The following is a 19,725-nucleotide window of genomic DNA, read 5'->3' on the forward strand; positions in this document are numbered from 1 at the left end:
TACTGCAAGTAATTTTTACAGCAGATTTAAACTTTACCATTATTTTATGTATATTCCATGATGTGTGAGAAATCTAGAACAAACAGTGTGAACAATTGAATATCTTTATTAGAAGTTTAATTAAACATAGTTGTAAACAATACATTTTTTTCTGACCTGTATAGTACAAACTTTTGTGAGTCTATAAATGTATTAGGTGATCTATCTAAAATAAGCAGAAATACATATTAATTCAGTGTTTTTCTATAAACAAATAAATAATTGAAACTAAAATATATATATTTATTATATTTAAGGGTAGGGGCTTATCCTAATCCAGACAAGGGCTTTTGGAGGCCTATTGTTCTTTTGATGTTAACACAGGGGCTCACTACAGCTATAAACCTGGTCAATTTAAACTCGAGCTAGGAAAAAACTGTCATCTCAGTGATTATCAGACTAAAATGCTTTCAACAGTTCCTACATTTCAAAGAAGGGTACATAGGGGCGCCCTCCCATGTAACACAAATAAATGCACATTTTATTTGTGCCAGGTGATCACTTTGCTATTCAAACCTATGCACATAAAAGAGAATGACCCAATGTACTGTTTACACCAAAAATAGTGATTAATTATGAGTGCTGAAACAAATAATATTATTGACCAAAAGTGAAATCACACATTGATGTGGCAATTGATATTAATATTAACCAAATAATTGATAACACCATGTGAAATCACACATGGAAAAAAACATATATTTAGTAATGTCCATAAGAAGGATCAAAAATATGGTGCTGCTTCCTCTTCAATCAAACATCCCCCAACATAGGAAAGAAGGTTATCTATAAAGTGAAAAAAGGGCGCCCCAATAGTGAAATACGTTTCCACATCAGTAGCAATCAGAAAAGGTAAGTGACTGAATACACACAAACAGAAATTCACTCGATTTGTGCAAAAAAGGCAGGCTGAACTTTCAGAGCCATCCAGCAGGCTCACACTCTGGTAACCAAAACTCCAAATGTGTCCGAGATGGCAGGCAAGGATCACGCTCTGCTGTCAACCAAGATCCACAACTCCACCAAATGATATCAATAAGTCAGAGTGCTGAGGTCTCAAAAGTGTATCATAGACTGCTTCCAGCCCCAGATAACACTCGAGACTCCAAATAAAAAAAAATGTCCTCACTCTTTTAAAATATTTCATATGTTGTTGCTTTAATTAATACATTTTGCATTTTTAAGTGTTGTTTTTATGATTATTATATTTTGTATTAAAGTGTCTAATAAATATTTGCTCATAGTGTTTTATTGATATATACATATAGAGGTGCTTAGGAGTGTTCATTTGACACACTTTATTTAAGAATTATTTTTGTACCCCCTAGTGTCTATCTAATGTTTGAACATTGTCGGTTGTGCTGTACATTTGTTTGCATCCCTAGACTGCATCATCTTTATTAGCAATCATGCTCTCATTTATGAAATTTTGTATCACTAGTGATACTCTGTATTATTTCAGATGCTAATAAGGCAATCCACTGCATAACAATATTAAGGCTGCATGAACACATATTAATTTAAATATGTGTGACATCCGTAAATAGACATTGTGATCTATCCTTTTTCCAATTAGCTAAGGATACAGTCTATCAAAGTGAGTAGCAAATCGGAAAGAGTTTGCATTTTACCAACCGCATCTAAGTATTTTTTGGACAAGCGCATTCAAATGGGGTGTAAGCCCACTTTGAGGTATTTAAGTAAGTCTTGTTACATTGTATTTTGTATCACCTGAAGAAACAGTTGCAATAACTGAGAAACGTGTTTTGAATTTTAGTGCTCAATTAAACACTAGTTATTTTTATTTGGAGTCTCGAGTGATATCTAGGGGTTGAAGCGGTCTTTTGTCTCCTCTCTCTTACAGTGGCCTAGGACGCTATGATACCACTTTTAAGACCTCAGCACTTAGACTGGACGGCTCTGAAAGTTCAGTCTGCCTTTTTTGCACAAATTGAGTGCATTTCTGTTTGTGAGTATATAGTCACCTTTTCTGATTGCTGCTGATATAGAAACGTATTTCACTATTGGGGCGCCAGTTTCCCTTTTTTTACTATTCAAACCTATATAGGAACCCCAGATTTCCCTGAGGATGACAAACACCTGGGCCACTTCGTAACCACTTGAGATGCAAAGGGATCTTCAAACAGCTCCAAAAGCTTATCCACCAGAGGACCACATGTAGTCAATTACCATCAGTCTAGACATTGTGCAGATGATGACTACGTCTCTCTGCATTTAGGAGGTTAAGCTCGTATTTCCTTTAATATGACTTTTTCTGCTGAGTAATAAGATTTTGATTTCCAAGCAAAATATCACATTCAGATCATAAAAATAATTTCTCTCATGTGTGAATTTTCTGATGGCTAATAAGATGTGATTTCAGATTTAAAACAGTCAGAACCTGAAAATGCTTTTTAGTCTGTGTGAATTTTGTGATGCTTAAAGGGACACTGAACCCAATTTTTTTTCTTTCATTATTCAGATAGAGCATGTAATTTTAAGCAACTTTCTAATTTACTCCTATAATCAATTTTTCTTTGTTCTCTTGCTATCTTTATTTGAAAAATAAGGCATCTAAGCTTTTTTGGGGGGTTCAGAACTCTGGACAGCACTTGGTGGATGAATTTATCCACCAATCAGCAAGAACAACCCAGGTTGTTCACCAATAATGGTCCGGCATCTAAACTTACATTCTTGAATTTCAAATAAGATACCAAGAGAATGAAGAAAATTTGATAATATGAGTAAATTATAAAGTTGCTTAAAATGTCATGCTCTATCTGAATCATGAAAGAAAAATATTGGGTTCAGTGTACCTTTAATAAGATCTGATTTCCAAGTAAAACATTTTCCCCATTCAGAATATTAAAATGCTTTTTCTCATTTATGACTTTTCTGATGATTAACAAAATCTAATTTCGGAGTAAAACATTACCCACAGTCAGAACCTGAAAATGCTTTTTCTCCTGTGTGAATTTTTTGATGCCTATTAAGAACTGATTTCCGAGTAAAACTTTTCCCACAGTAAGAACATGAAAATGCTTTTTCTCCTGTGTGAATTTTGTGATGCATAATAAGATCTGATTTCCAAGTAAAACATTTGCTACAGTCAGAACATGAAAATGCTTTTTCTCCAGTGTGAATTTTTTTATGCTTAAGAAGATCAGATTTCCGAGTAAAAGATTTTCCACAGTCAGAACATGAAAATTCTTTTTCTCCTGTGTGAATTTTGTGATGCGTAACAAGATTTGATTTCCAAGTAAAACATTGCCCACAGTCAGAACATGAAAATGCTTTTAATCCTGTGTGAATTTTGTGATGCATTATAAGATGTGATTTCTGAGTAAAACATTTTCCACAGTCAGAACATGAAAATGCCTTTTCTCCTGTGTGAATTTTGTGATGCTTAATAAGGTCTGATTTTCGAGTAAAACATTTCCCACAGTCAGAACATGAAAATGCTTTTTCTCCTGTATGAATTTTCTGATGCTTAATAAGATCTGATTTCCGAGTAAAGCATTTCCCACAGTCAGAACATAAAAATGCTTTCACTCCTGTGTGAATTTTCTGATGATCAATAAGATTTGATTTCTGAGTAAAGCATTTGCCACAATCAGAACATGAAAATGCTTTCACTCCTGTGTGAATTTTTTGATGCTTAATAAGATCTGATTTCTGAGTAAAACATTTCCCACAGTCAGAACATGAAAATGCTTTTACTCCTGTGTGAATTTTTTGATGCTTAATAAGATCTGATTTCCGAGTAAAACATTTCCCACAGTCAGAACATGAAAATGCTTTCTCTCCTGTATGAATTTTCTGATGATTAATAAGATCTGATTTCCGAATAAAACATTTCCCACATTCAGAACATGAAAATGCTTTCACTCCTGTATGAATTTTCTGATGATCAATAAGATGTGATTTTCGAGTAAAACATTTCCCACAGTCAGAACAAGAAAATGCTTTCCCTCCTGTATGAATTTTCTGATGATCAATAAGATCTGAGTTTCGAGTAAAACATTTTCCACATTCAGAACATAGATTTTCTATGTGGCTTTTTTTATTTTGGAGAAGACTGAAAGTAGCATCTGCACTCTGATCATGACTGGGATTACTGCAGATTATGAAATCACCTGTTAATAAGAAATGAGAGTAAATATGAGAGTGAAGTTTTTTATTAATTGCATAATTATTTTCTTTTGAGAACATTTTAATTGTTCTGAATGAGTGTCTACCACAAGGGTACAAAACAGGCTATGACTCCTATACCTTTTCCCAGCATCTATGCTAAGGCTTAAGGGCAGTTTACTGGAGATAATGGACTATTTTTAAGGATGCCTCTGCATTCCATATTTGTTAATCATTAAAATAAAAATAAATTCACTGCAAGATTCCACAAACTCACTGTTTTAATATATGAAACATGTAGATTTCACTGCTATATCTCTACTAATGCTTATATTGCAGGTATTGCTATTCCCATGTTGCTATTGTTTTACAGTTGTGAGTTTTCTCTGGAGGTTATTGTGGGGCCTTCGGTGACACTTGTCGTAGCACTAATGCAGTGCAGGATTTTTCACCATAACTTTTGTCTATTAACCTGACATCATGATGGCTTCTTCCTCGTGGCACAAGCAAGACATACTTAACTCTTAGAAAAGGGTTATAAAACTTGGTGTACACCTAGAGCGCTAAATGCAAAAAATGTACCTTAAAGAGAGATTTAAGTCAAAAATAAACTTTCATGATTCAAATCCGGCATGTAATTTTAAACAACTTTCCAATTTACTTTTATCACCAATTTTGCTTTGTTCTCTTGGTATTTTTAGTTGAAAGCTAAACCTAGGTAGGCTCATATGCTAATATTTGTTAGACCTTGAAGACCGCCTCTAATCTGAATGCATTTTGACAGTATTTCACCCCTAGAGGGCATTAGTTCCTGTGTGTCAAATAGATAACATTGAGCTCACACACGTGACGTTACCTAGGAGTCAGCACTGATTGGCTAAAATGCAAGTCTGTCAAAAGAACTGAAATAAGGGGGCTGTTTGCAGAGGCATAGATACAAGGTAATCACAGAGGTGAAACAACATAATTTATGTAAGAACTTACCTGATAAATTCATTTCTTTCATATTAGCAAGAGTCCATGAGCTAGTGACGTATGGGATATACATTCCTACCAGGAGGGGCAAAGTTTCCCAAACCTCAAAATGCCTACAAATACACCCCTCACCACACCCACAAATCAGTTTAACAAATAGCCAAGAAGTGGGGTGATAAGAAAAAAGTGCGAAAGCATAAAAAATAAGGAATTGGAATAATTGTGCTTTATACAAAAAAATCATAACCACCACAAAAAGGGTGGGCCTCATGGACTCTTGCTAATATGAAAGAAATTAATTTATCAGGTAAGTTCTTACATAAATTATGTTTTCTTTCATGTAATTAGCAAGAGTCCATGAGCTAGTGACGTATGGGATAATGACTACCCAAGATGTGGATCTTTCCACGCAAGAGTCACTAGAGAGGGAGGGATAAAATAAAGACAGCCAATTCCGCTGAAAAATAATCCACACCCAAAATAAAGTTTAAATTTTATAATGAAAAAAACTGAAAACATAAGCAGAAGATTCAAACTGAAACAGCTGCCTGAAGTACTTTTCTACCAAAAACAGCTTCAGAAGAAGAAAACACATCAAAATGGTAGAATTTAGTAAAAGTATGCAAAGAAGACCAAGTTGCTGCTTTGCAAATCTGATCAACCGAAGCTTCATTCCTAAACGCCCAGGAAGTAGAAACTGACCTAGTAGAATGAGCTGTAATCCTTTGAGGCGGAGTTTTACCCGACTCGACATAAGCATGATGAATTAAAGATTTCAACCAAGATGCCAAAGAAATGGCAGAGGCCTTCTGACCTTTCCTAGAACCGGAAAAGAACCACAATTTCTCTACTAATGTTGTTGGAATTCACAACCTTAGGTAAAAATTCAAAAGAAGTTCGCAACACCGCCTTATCCTGATGAAAAATCAGAAAAGGAGACTCACAAGAAAGAGCAGATAATTCAGAAACTCTTCTGGCAGAAGAGATGGCAAAAAGGAACAAAACTTTCCAAGAAAGTAATTTAATGTCCAATGAATGCATAGGTTCAAACGGAGGAGCTTGAAGAGCCCCCAGAACCAAATTCAAACTCCAAGGAGGAGAAATTGACTTAATGACAGGTTTTATACGAACCAAAGCTTGTACAAAACAATGAATATCAGGAAGATTAGCAATCTTTCTGTGAAAAAGAACAGAAAGAGCAGAGATTTGTCCTTTCAAGGAACTTGCAGACAAACCTTTCTCCAAACCATCCTGAAGAAACTGTAAAATTCTCGGAATTCTAAAAGAATGCCAGGAAAAATGATGAGAAAGACACCAAGAAATATAAGTCTTCCAGACTCTATAATATATCTCCCTAGATACAGATTTACGAGCCTGTAACATAGTATTAATCACAAAGTCAGAGAAACCTCTTTGACTAAGAATCAAGCGTTCAATCTCCATACCTTTAAATTTAAGGATTTGAGATCCTGATGGAAAAAAGGACCTTGCGACAGAAGGTCTGGTCTTAACGGAAGAGTCCACGGTTGGCAAGAGGCCATCCGGACAAGATCCGCATACCAAAACCTGTGAGGCCATGCTGGAGCTACCAGCAGAACAAACGAGCATTCCTTCAGAATCTTAGAGATCACTCTTGGAAGAAGAACTAGAGGCGGAAAGATATAAGCAGGATGATACTTCCAAGGAAGTGACAATGCATCCACTGCTTCCGCTTGAGGATCCCTGGATCTGGACAGATACCTGGGAAGTTTATTGTTTAGATGAGAGGCCATCAGATCTATTTCTGGAAGTCCCCACATTTGAACAATCTGAAGAAATACCTCTGGGTGAAGAGACCATTCGCCCGGATGCAACGTTTGGCGACTGAGATAATCCGCTTCCCAATTGTCTATACCTGGGATATGAACCGCAGAAACTAGACAGGAGCTGGATTCCGCCCAAACCAGAATTCGAGATACTTCTTTCATAGCTAGAGGACTGTGAGTCCCTCCTTGATGATTGATGTAAGCCACAGATGTGACATTGTCTGTCTGAAAACAAATGAATGATTCTCTCTTTAGAAGAGGCCAAGACTGAAGAGCTCTGAAAATTGCACGGAGTTCCAAAATATTGATCGGTAATCTCACCTCCTGAGATTCCCAAACCCCTTGTGCCGTCAGAGACCCCCACACAGCTCCCCAACCTGTAAGACTTGCATCTGTTGAAATTACAGTCCAGGTCGGAAGAACAAAAGAAGCCCCCTGAACTAAACGATGGTGATCTGTCCACCACATAAGAGAGTGTCGTACAATCGGTTTTAAAGATATTAATTGAGATATCTTCGTGTAATCCCTGCACCATTGGTTCAGCATACAGAGCTGAAGAGGTCACATGTGAAAACGAGCAAAGGGGATCGCGTCCGATGCAGCAGTCATAAGACCTAGAATTTCCATGCATAAGGCTACCGAAGGGAATGATTGTGACTGAAGGTTTCGACAAGCTGATATCATTTTTAGACGTCTCTTGTCTGTCAAAGATAGAGTCATGGACACTGAATCTATCTGGAAACCCAAAAAGGTTACCCTTGTCTGAGGAACCAATTAACTTTTTAGTAAATTGATCCTCCAACCATGATCTTGCAGAAACAACACAAGTCGATTCGTATGAGATTCTGCTAAATGTGAAGACTGAGCAAGTACCAAGATATCGTCCAAATAAGGAAATACCACAATACCCTGTTCTCTGATTACAGACAGAAGGGCACCGAGAACCTTTGTAAAAATTCTTGGAGCTGTTGCTAGGCCAAACGGCAGAGCCACAAACTGGTAATGCTTGTCTAGGAAAGAGAATCTCAGAAACTGATAGTGATCTGGATGAATCGGAATATGCAGATATGCATCCTGTAAATCTATTGTAGACATATAATGCCCTTGCTGAACAAAAGGCAGGAGAGTCCTTACAGTTACCATTTTGAATGTTGGTATCCTTACATAACGATTCAATATTTTTAGATCCTGAACTGGTCTGAAAGAATTCTCCTTCTTTGGTACAACGAAGAGATTTGAATAAAACCCCAGCCCCTATTCCAGAACTGGAACTGGCATAATTACTCCAGCCAACTCTAGATCTGAAACACATTTCAGAAATGCTTGAGCCTTCGCTGGATTTACTGGGACACGGGAAAGAAAAAATCTCTTTGCAGGAGGTCTTATCTTGAAACCAATTCTGTACCCTTCTGAAACAATGTTCTGAATCCAATGATTGTGAACGGAATTGATCCAAATTTCTTTGAAAAAACCTAATCTGCCCCCTACCAGCTGAGCTGGAATGAGGGCCGCACCTTCATGTGGACTTAGGAGCTGGCTTTGATTTTCTAAAAGGCTTGGATTTATTCCAGACTGGAGATGGTTTCCAAACTGATACCGCTCCTGAGGATGAAGGATCAGGCTTTTGTTCCTTGTTGTGACGAAAGGAACGAAAACGATTATTTGACCTGAATTTACTTTTAGACTTTTTATCCTGAGGTAAAAAAGTTCCTTTCCCTCCAGTAACAGTTGAGATAATAGAATCCAACTGAGAAACAAATAATTTATTACCCTGGAAAGAAAGGGAAAGCAAAGTAGACTTAGAAGACATATCAGCATTCCAAGTTTTAAGCCATAAAGCTCTTCTAGCTAAAATAGCTAGAGACATATACCTGACATCAACTCTAATGATATCAAAGATGGCATCACAAATAAAATTATTAGCATGTTGAAGCAGAATAATAATGCTATGAGAATTATGATCTGTAACTTGTTGCGCTAAAGCTTCCAACCAAAAAGTTGAAGCTGCAGCAACATCCGCTAAAGATATAGCAGGTCTAAGAAGATTACCTGAACACAAATAAGCTTTTCTTAGAAAGGATTCAATTTTCCTATCTAAAGGATCCTTAAAGGAAGTACCATCTGCCGTAGGAATAGTAGTACGCTTAGCAAGAGTAGAGACAGCCCCATCAACCTTAGGGATTTTGTCCCAAAACTCTAATCTGTCAGATGGCACAGGATATAATTGCTTAAAACGTTTAGAAGGAGTAAATGAATTACCCAAATTATTCCATTCCCTGGAAATTACTTCAAAAATAGCACCAGGAACAGGAAAAACTTCTGGAATAACTACAGGAGATTTAAAAACCTTATCTAAACGTTTAGATTTAGTATCAAGAGGACCAGAATCCTCAATTTCTAATGCAATTAGGACTTCTTTAAGTAAAGAACGAATAAATTCCATTTTAAATAAATATGAAGATTTATCAGCATCAACCTCTGAGACAGAATCCTCTGAACCAGAAGAACCACTACCAGAATCAGAATGATGATGTTCATTTAAAAATTCATCTGAACAATGAGAAGTTTTAAAAGACTTTTTATGTTTACTAGAAGGAGGAATAACAGACATAGCCTTCATAATGGATTTAGAAACAAAATCTCTTATGTTATCAGGAACACTCTGAGTATTAGATGTTGACGGAACAGCAACAGGTAATGGAACTTTACTAAAGGAAATATTATCTGCATTAACAAGTTTTTCATGACATTCAATACAAACAACAGCTGGAGGAACAGCTACCAAAAGTTTACAGCAGATACACTTAGCTTTGGCAGTTCCAGCACCAGGCAGCGATTTTCCAGAAGTATCTTCTGACTCAGTTGCAACGTGGGACATCTTGCAATATGTAATAGAAAAAACAACATATAAAGCAAAATTAATCAAATTCCTTAAATGACAGTTTCAGGAATGGGAAAAAATGCCAGTGAACAAGCTTCTAGCAACCAGAAGCAATAAATAATGAGACTTAAATAATGTGGAGACGAAAGTGACGCCCATATTTTTTTAGCGCCAAATAAGACGCCCACATTATTTGGCGCCTAAATGCTTTTGGCGCCAAAAATGACGCCACATCCGGAACGCCGACACTTTTGGCGCAAAAGAACGTAAAAAAATGACGCAACTTCCGGCGACACGTATGACGCCGGAAACAGAAAAAAAATTTGCGCCAAAAAAGTCCGCGCCAAGAATGACGCAATAAAATGAAGCATTTTCAGCCCCCGCGAGCCTAACAGCCCACAGGGAAAAAGTCAAATTTTAAGGTAAGAAAAAAAAAATTATTCAAATGGATTATCCCAAATATGAAACTGACTGTCTGAAAATAAGGAATGTTGAACATCCTGAGTCAAGGCAAATAAATGTTTGAATACATATATTTAGAACTTTATAAAAAAGTGCCCAACCATAGCTTAGAGTGTCACAGAAAATAAGACTTACTTACCCCAGGACACTCATCTACATGTTGTAGAAAGCCAAACCAGTACTGAAACGAAAATCAGTAGAGGTAATGGTATATATATATAAGAGTATATCGTTGATCTGAAAAGGGAGGTAAGAGATGAATCTCTACGACCGATAACAGAGAACCTATGAAATATACCCCGTAGAAGGAGATCATTGAATTCAAATAGGCAATACTCTCCTCACATCCCTCTGACATTCACTGCACGCTGAGAGGAAAACCGGGCTCCAACCTGCTGCGGAGCGCATATCAACGTAGAATCTAGCACAAACTTACTTCACCACCTCCATAGGAGGCAAAGTTTGTAAAACTGATTTGTGGGTGTGGTGAGGGGTGTATTTGTAGGCATTTTGAGGTTTGGGAAACTTTGCCCCTCCTGGTAGGAATGTATATCCCATACGTCACTAGCTCATGGACTCTTGCTAATTACATGAAAGAAATATTATTTTAACTGTGTTAGTTATGCAAAACTGAGAAATAGGTAATAAAGGGATTATCTATATTTTTACACAACAAAAATAAATCTGTTTTTGACTGTCCCTTTAACACTCATACACATAGTCCACATGTGGAATATCAAGCTATGCATACATAGTTGAAGCACAGTTGTATACAATAAGTAGATTTAGAATATTTTATACAATAATCTCCTTATCATTTTATAAGTATTGTAATCCTTCTATATAATATTAAATATAGCGCTTATATCTTCTATTGATTGTTATTAGATGATTTGGTTCAGGCCTTTTCATCTAAAAAACCCCAACTTTTCTACATATCAGCTGCAAGGATCCAAGAGTGATCCACAACCCAAGTAACAGGGACTAAAATGAGGACATTCAGCGAAGATGTACAAACATGTTTTCTATTTTATACTTGTACTTTTGTACATGTATATTCTTGTGTAAATTTGGTTGTATCTGTAATGTGCAACTCCTCTAATAAAGATAAAAAAATAATAATCTTGTACTTTTATAACTATTATTTTTAATATTGTGTTCATAGACAATGTAAGTGCACAAAGCATTCAGCTTTATTTTTTTTAATGAATATATTTTAATGTAAAAAAAAAAAAAGTTATGTATAATATTTAAAATGTACTATGTAGTTAGCAAAAAAAATAATTCTGGAATTTATTTTGCTAATAATATTTTTGTATACAAATTTTAAAAAATAGTGCTTTTGAACTGATGTTCACATAAAAACATAATTTATGTAAGAACTTACCTGATAAATTCATTTATTTTATATTGGCATGAGTCCATGAGCTAGTGACGTATGGGATATACATTCCTACCAGGAGGGGCAAAGTTTCCAAAACCTAAAAATGCCTATAAATACACCCCTCACCACACCCACAATTCAGTTTAATGAATAGCCAAGTAGTGGGGTGATAGAAAAAGGAGTAAAAAAGCAACAAAAAAGGAACTGGAAAAATAATTGTGCTTTATACAAAAAAACATAACCACCATAAAAAGGGTGGGTCTCGTGAACTCTTGCCAATATGAAAGAAATTAATTTATCAGGTAAGTTCTTACATAAATTATGTTTTCTTTCATGTAACTGGCAAGAGTCCATGAGCTAGTGATGAGCTAGTGATGTATGGGCTATTAATACCCAAGATGTGGAACTCCGAAGAAGAGTCACTAGAGAGCGAGGGATAAAAATAAAAACAGCCATTTTCCGCTGAAAAAATTAAATCCACATCCAAAAAAAAAAATAAGTTTTTTCATAATTGAAAAGAATTTTTTTTAACATAAGGTATGGAATCAAACTGAAATAGCTGCCTGAAGAACTTTTCTACCAAAAACTGCTTCTGAAGAGGCAAATACATCAAAACGGTAGAATTTAGTAAATGTATGCAAAGAAGACCAAATTGCTGCTTTGCAAATCTGATCAACTGAAGCTTCATTCTTAAAGGACCAGTCAACACAGTAGATTTGCATAATCAACACATGCAAAATAACAAGACAATGCAATAGCACTTAGTCTGAACTTCAAATGAGTAGATTTTTTTTCTGACAATTTTAAAAGTTATGTCTTTTTCCACTCCCTCTGTACCATGTGACAGCCAGCAGCCAAACACAAATGCATACACGTACCATGTGACAGCCATCAGCCATTCACAAATGCATACACACTTATTCTTGCACATGCTCAGTAGGAGCTGGTGACTCAAAAAGTTTAAATATAAAAAGACACTGCACATTTTGTTAATAGAAGTAAATTGGAAAGTTGTTTAAAATAGCATGCTCTATCTGAATAATGAAAGTTTACTTTTGATTGAGTGTTCCTTTAAAAGTCCATGAAGTGGAAACTGGAATGGGGCCTGACCTAACTCCAAATAAGCCTGATGAATCAAAAGCTTTAACCAGGATGCCAAGGAAATGGCAGAAGCTTTCTGACCTTTCCTAGAACCAGAAAAAAAACAAATAGATTAGAAGTCTTCCTGAAATCTTTAGTATCTTCAACATAATATTTCAAAGCTCTTACAACATCCAGAGAATGTAAGGATCTCTCCAAAAAATTCTTAGGATTAGGACACAAAGAGGGAACAACAATTTCCATATTAAATGTTGTTAGAATTCACAACTTTAGGTAAAAATTTAAATGAAGTCAACAAAACTGCCTTATCCTGATGGAAAATCAGAAAAGGAGATTAACAAGAAAGAGCAGATAATTCGGAAACTCTTCTAGCAGAAGAAATAGCCAAAAGGAACAACACTTTACAAGAAAGTAGTTTAATATCCAAAGAATGCATAGGCTCAAAAGGAGGAGCCTGTCAAGCCTTCAAAACCAAATTAAGACTTCAAGAAGGAGAGATCGATTTAATGACAGGCTTGATATGGACCAAAGCCTGCACAAAACAGTGAATATCAGGAAGCTTGGCAATCTTTCTGTGAAATAAAACAGAAAGAACAGAGATTTGTCCCTTCAAGGAACTTGCAGACTAACCTTTATCCAAACCATCCTGAAGGAACTGTAAAATTCTAGGAATTCTAAATGAATGCCAGGAGAATTTATGTGAAGAACATCATGAAATATAAGTCTTCCAAACTCGATAATAAATCTTCCTAGAAACAGATTTACGAGCCTGTATCAAAGAATTAATCACTAAGTCAGAGAAACCTCTATGACTAAGCACTAAGCGTTCAATTTCCATACCTTTAAATTTAACGATTTGAGATCCTGATGGAAAAACGGTCCTTGAGACAGAAGGTCTGGTCTTAAAGGAAGTGTCCAAGGTTGGCAACAGGACATCCGGACAAGATCCGCATACCAGGACCTGTGAGGTCATGCTGGTGCTACCAGAAATACAAAGATTGTTCCATGATGATCTTGGAGATCACTCTTTGAAGAAGAACTAGAGAAGGGAAGATATAAGCTGGTTGGTAAAACTAATGAACTGCCAACGCATCCACCGACTCCGCCTGAGGATCCATGGACCTGGACAAGTACCTGGGATTGAAAAAAAAATGAAAAAATTGGAGGCGCCTATCATCTACGAGTGCTAAAGTGATGACTAGCTATCCGCTAATACTAACGTAACTAAACTACTAGGTGCAAAAGATAAATATTATATATACTGTGTGAAAGATCACAAGCAAAAATCTTGTAAAATATTCTTTTTCTGATAGTGATACTGTGTTAGCGATTAAATCTCAATGTGACACAGATAAGTATCAAGTGATCTAAAATCAATAGACATATACAGGTATACCCCGCTTTACGTCGATTCGCTTTACGTCGTTTCGCTAATACGTCGCCGCCGCAAACCCGGAAGTAGTTTCTCAGCGCGGCACAGCTCAGGACTTAGACAAGGAGTAAGGAGAAAAATTGCATGCGGTTTTACAGAGTGCGTTGGGAAGACTTTAGGGTTGCTAAAACTGTGCAGTACAGTATTGTACTGTACCAGATACTGTAATTTGGTAAGTCCAGTACAGTATACCGGTCTTCATAAGCATTACTGTATTTTTTGTACAATTAAAGGTACAGTACTGTACAGGATTATTTGTTAAATCCATACAGTAATTGTACCGTACACACAAGTCTAGTTCTTCATAAGCAGTATTTTTTGGCCAATAAAGGTACAGTACAAGTACCAGTATATGCTGTATACAGTATTATTGTCATAATACCTTTGTGCTTACCTTGAATAGTACAGGTAAGCATTTCATATGCCTCCATCTCATATACAGTACCATACCATAAAACATAACCTACTTTAGTACTGTACAGTATTGTTTGGCATGGTTTGAGATCTCCACATAAAATAAGGATCTGTCATACAGTACAGGTACAGTAGAGTACTGTACATTAGGTTATGGTATGGTACTGTATAGACTGTATGAGATGAAGGAGGCATATGAGATTATTACCTGTACTATTCAAGGTAAGCACAAAGGTAAAACCAATCATTGCAATAGGAGCAGACAATCTTTTTTTTTCATGTTTTTTTTTCATACAGTAATTTAAAAATTCACTCCCAGTATCATCTCTGTTTTGTATTTTAGTCTTTATTTTATTTCTACATTTCTACAATGGCCCTGGCTCCAGGTGATGAAAAAAAGAGGATCCGTAAGCCTCTTACATTGAATCAAAAGTTGGAAATGATAAAGATGAGTGAGCAAGGCATGTCCATCTCAGATATAGGCCGCAAGTTAGGTTTGGCTCGCACAACAGTTAGCACAGTGGTGAACGCTAAAGAAAAATACTTAAAAGAAGTAAAAAGTGCTACTCCAGTGCACACAAAAGTGATTCGCAAGAGAGACAACCTTATTGCTGAAATGGAGAAGCTGCTAGTGGTTTGGATAGAAGATCAAACCAGCCACAATGTTCCTTTAAGCCAAGCCATTATTCAAAGCAAGGCACTATCCTTGTTTAATGCAATGAAGACTGATAGAGGTGAGAGTGCTAAAGATGAAAATTTTGAAGCTAGCAGAGGTTGGTTTAACAAGTTTAAGGAAAGAAGTCATCTGCACAACATTAAAGTGCAAGGGGAAGCAGCTAGTGCAGATGTTGAATCTGCAGAGGCTTTTCCAGAAGAGCTGGCTAAAATTATAGAAGATGGTGGTTACACCACACAGCAAATATTTAATGTTGATGAAACCGGCCTTTTCTGGAAAAAAATGCCATCTAGGACATTCATTGCAAAGGAGGAAAAGTTAATGCCAGGATTCAAAGCTGCAAAGGATCGACTAACACTGCTTTTAGGTGCTAATGCAGCTGGTGATTTGAAGCTGAAGCCTATGATGATCTACCATTCTGAGAATCCCAGGGCTCTGAAAAACTATGCTAAATCTAGCCTGCCTGTTTACTACAAATCAAACACTAAAGCCTGGATGACTGCAAGTCTATTTACAACATGGTTTACAGATTATTTTAAACCCACAGTTGAAGCCTACTGCAAGGAAAAAAAAATTCCTTTTAAAATTTTAATGCTTACTGACAATGCACCTTCTCACCCACGAGCATTAATGGAAATGTACAATGAGATTCAAGTTGTTTTCTTGCCTGCAAACACCACATCTATTCTTCAGCCTATGGATCAGGGAGTGATTGCAACCTTCAAAGCATATTATTTGAAGAAGACATTTACTGCTGCTATAACTGCCTTAGATAGCGATGCATCTGATGGTGCTACACAGAACAAATTAAAAGCCTTCTGGAAAGGATTTACAATTCTAGATGCTATTAAAGCAATTAGAGATTCCTGGAATGAAGTTTCAGAATCAGCATTGAGACGTGTGTGGAAAAAGCTTATCCCCACCTTTATGGATGATGTTCCCGGCCTTGAGACTTCGGTAGAGGAAGTCAATGCTAGCGTTGTGGACATGGCTAGACAACTGGAACTAGAAGTGGAGCCTGAAGATGTTACAGAATTGCTTGCATCTCATGACCAGCCATTGACAGATGAAGATTTGATTATGATTGAAGAGCAAAGAAGACTGTTTCTTGAAACTGATGGTTCTACTGATGAAGACCCAGTTTGCATTAGGGAAATGCCAACAAAAGAATTAGAGGAATATGTCAATTTAATTGAAACGGGTTTGGCAGGTTTGGAGCAGATTGATGGCAATTTTGAAAGAAGTTCTTCAGTTAAAAAAATTGTGTCAAATGGAATTGCATGTTATAAAGAAATACTTCGAGAAAGGAAGCGTCAGTCCATGAAGCAAACTTCTTTGCTATCATATTTTAATAAAGTCCCACAGCCATCATCATCACCTTCAACATCAAGACCTGATGAATCTTTGTCAAGTTCTCCACCTTCAAAACTGATTTGCATTGAAAACTCAGATGATGAATCATAAGCAAAGATAAGCAATAAAGCACATACCACTGTATTGTACTACATGTTGTACTGTACAGTACCTGTATACAGTATATGTATCCCTTTCTACTGTCTGCATAACTGAATACAGTAGTGTACTGTCTTTTGTTGTTATTAAACTAAACTTAGCACTATTGCACACCTATATATGTTATTTCAAACATGTTTTTAAGCTTGTAAACACACTGGCAAGTGAAAAACAAGTAAAAAATGCATTGACTCACTTTAAGTCGGTTTTCACTTTACAGCGGGGCTCCGGTCCCTAACCCGCTGTATGAGCGGGGTATACCTGTATAGCAAATACAAATAAATGTAATAGGCACAGGTTCTGGAAAAAGGCTAAAATGAGATATATACAAAGGAACACTTAGCGTGAAAGTCCGTGTGTTAGTCTCTGATGTAAATGTCTCACAGCCTTGTATGATGTGCTCTCCAAATTGACTTTGGACAGATGTGAGAGGATATGAATTCTGATTCCTTAAATCAGGTGGCCAGCAGCTTCTTCAAAACGATCATTGGTATAAGGTTCTGCAGTAACATAAAGGAAAAAAGAAGGCGCCACAATAGTGCAGCATCAATGGTAACATGCACTTTCCCCAGATTCACTCAATTCTACTTACAAAAAAGATAGCACTTGATAAGTGCCACAAGCGCAGACTGTACTTTATAGTCTCACAGCTGACTATCCTCCGTCTCTTTCGGAAATCTCCACAGCAAAATGTTAACTGTTGATCTCCAGCGATATGCAGGAATAGCAAGATCTGCCGTCTCAGTATCCACAAATCATGAAAAGATACAAGAGAGAGATAGCGCAACAATAGTGCAGCATCAATGGTATCATCCACTTAGCCCCTCTTAACCTAATTTCTACTTACGAGAAAGACAGCACTTGATAAGTGCCACAAGCGCAGGCTGAGCAATTTTAGTCGCACAGCTGACTATCTCTCGCCTTCTCTGGAACTCCCCGCGGTCAGCTGTTAACACCACTCCTGCTATTTAGGTGTCCACACACAGGAAAGTTACAAATCAGGGGCTGCCTGTACCGTGTCCCCACGGTGAGATAAAAGTTCAAAAGGTGTAATTATGTGATAAGTAAATCCGTGTAAAGTCTCAATATATTAAAAGGACTTTATTAACACTAAGTAAAAAACACTATAAATGAAACATTTCACGGTCTTACACGACCATTTCATCAGGTAAATTACATTCACAGTTTATCACGGATTTAAATATACTTCACAGCGTCCTCAGGATGGCAGTGCGCATGCGCAAAGAACACACCCTCGCGTTGGACCTATCGGTGGCTAGTATAACGATCCAATCAGATTGCTACTACGCAACACACACCTTCTGGAAATAAATATCAAACAGAATGTGTATTACAAACTATACTCAATGCGCTATGGTTTGGCAAATATAATCTCAGTCTAGGGGACTAATTGTAGTGATATATGGCTAAAATTTGTATGTCTTACATATTATTTCCAAATCCATACTTGTTATAAAGATCCAGTGTCAATACCATAAAAACTATCTATATAGTGTGTGCTCAGGCGCACTGCCAATCCCTTACAATCTGATTACAACACTAGGGAAAGTTATATTCGTAAATGTTCAAGTATACAAAAAATGTCTACAATTTGCGTCTGAGGAATCAAGGAACTTTTTGGTAAATTGATCCTCTAACCATGTCTTTGAAGAAACAACACTAGTTGATTCGTTTGAGATTCAGCAGAATGTAAAGACTGAGCTAGTACCAAGATATCGTCCAAATAAGGAAACACTGCAATACCCTGTTCTCTGATTACAAAGAGTATGGCACCCCGAGAACCTTTGAAAAAAATTCTTGGAGCTGTTGCTAGGCCAAATGGAAGAGCGACAAATTGGTAATGCTTGTCTAGAAAAGAGAATCTCAAAAACCGATAGTGCTCTGGATGAATCAGAATATGACAATATGCGTCCTGTAAGTCTATCATGGACATATAATGACCTTGCTGAACAAAAGACAGAATAGTCCTTATAGTCACCATTTTGAAAGTTGTCACTCTTACAAAACGATTCAAAATTTTCAGATCCAGAACTGGCCTGAATGAATTTTCTTTCTTTGGGACAATGAATAGATTTGAATAAAACCCCAGACCCTGTTCCTGAAACGGAACTGGTATGATTACCCCTGAAAGCTCTAGATCTGAAACACACTTCAGAAAAGCCTGAGCCTGCACTGGATTTGCTGGTACGCGTGAGAGAAAAAAAATCTTCTCACATAAGGTCTTACTCTGAATCCTATCCGATACCCTTGAGAGAATCCAATGATTTTGGACAGAATCTGCCCAAATGTTTTGGAATTTTTTTTATCTGCCCCCCACCAGCTGAGCTGGAATGACTTGGGGGCTGGCTTTGGTTTCTTAAAAGGTTTCTTAAAAGGCTTGGATTTATTCCAACTTGAAGGAGGTTTCCATTTGGAACCAGATTCTTTGGGGGAAGGATTTGGTTTCTGTTCCTTATTCTGTCGAAAAGAATCTAAACAATTAGAAGCGTTAGATTTACCCTTAGATCTTTTATCCTGAGGTAAAAAAACTCCCTTCCCCCCAGTGACAGTTGAAATAATTGAATCCAACTGAGAACCAAATAAATTGTTACATTGGAAAGAAAGCGATAGTAATCTAGTCTTAGATACCATATCAGCATTCCAATACTTGAGCCAAAAGCTATTCTAGCTAAGATTTAACATCAATTTTTTTTATATCAAAAATAGTATCACAGATAAAATGATTAGCATGTTGAAGCAAGCGAACAATGCTAGACAAATCAGTATCTGTTTCCTGTTGCGCTAAGCTTTCCAACCAGAAAGTTTATGCAGCTGCAACATCAGCCATAGTAATGGCAGGTGTGAGAAGATAGCCAGAATATAAATAAGCTTTCCTTAGATAAGATTCAAGTT

At 36.7% G+C, this 19,725-nt stretch overlaps 1 protein-coding gene across 1 annotated transcript in view; it reads right to left on the reverse strand.

Moving 5' to 3' along the window:
* Positions 1 to 2,550: 2,550 nt before the first annotated feature.
* The window catches only part of LOC128657284 (gastrula zinc finger protein XlCGF26.1-like), a 103,233-nt gene continuing 86,058 nt past the window's right edge, over positions 2,551 to 19,725 (reverse strand). The window contains exon 8 of the mRNA XM_053711565.1: positions 2,551 to 4,175. Coding sequence (XP_053567540.1) covers positions 2,971 to 4,175 — 1,205 coding nt within the window. The 3' untranslated portion in view covers positions 2,551 to 2,970. The remainder of the gene's footprint in view (positions 4,176 to 19,725) is intronic.

Source organism: Bombina bombina, chromosome 4 (genome assembly GCF_027579735.1).
Source record: "Bombina bombina isolate aBomBom1 chromosome 4, aBomBom1.pri, whole genome shotgun sequence".
Classification (NCBI taxonomy): Eukaryota; Metazoa; Chordata; class Amphibia; order Anura; family Bombinatoridae; genus Bombina; species Bombina bombina.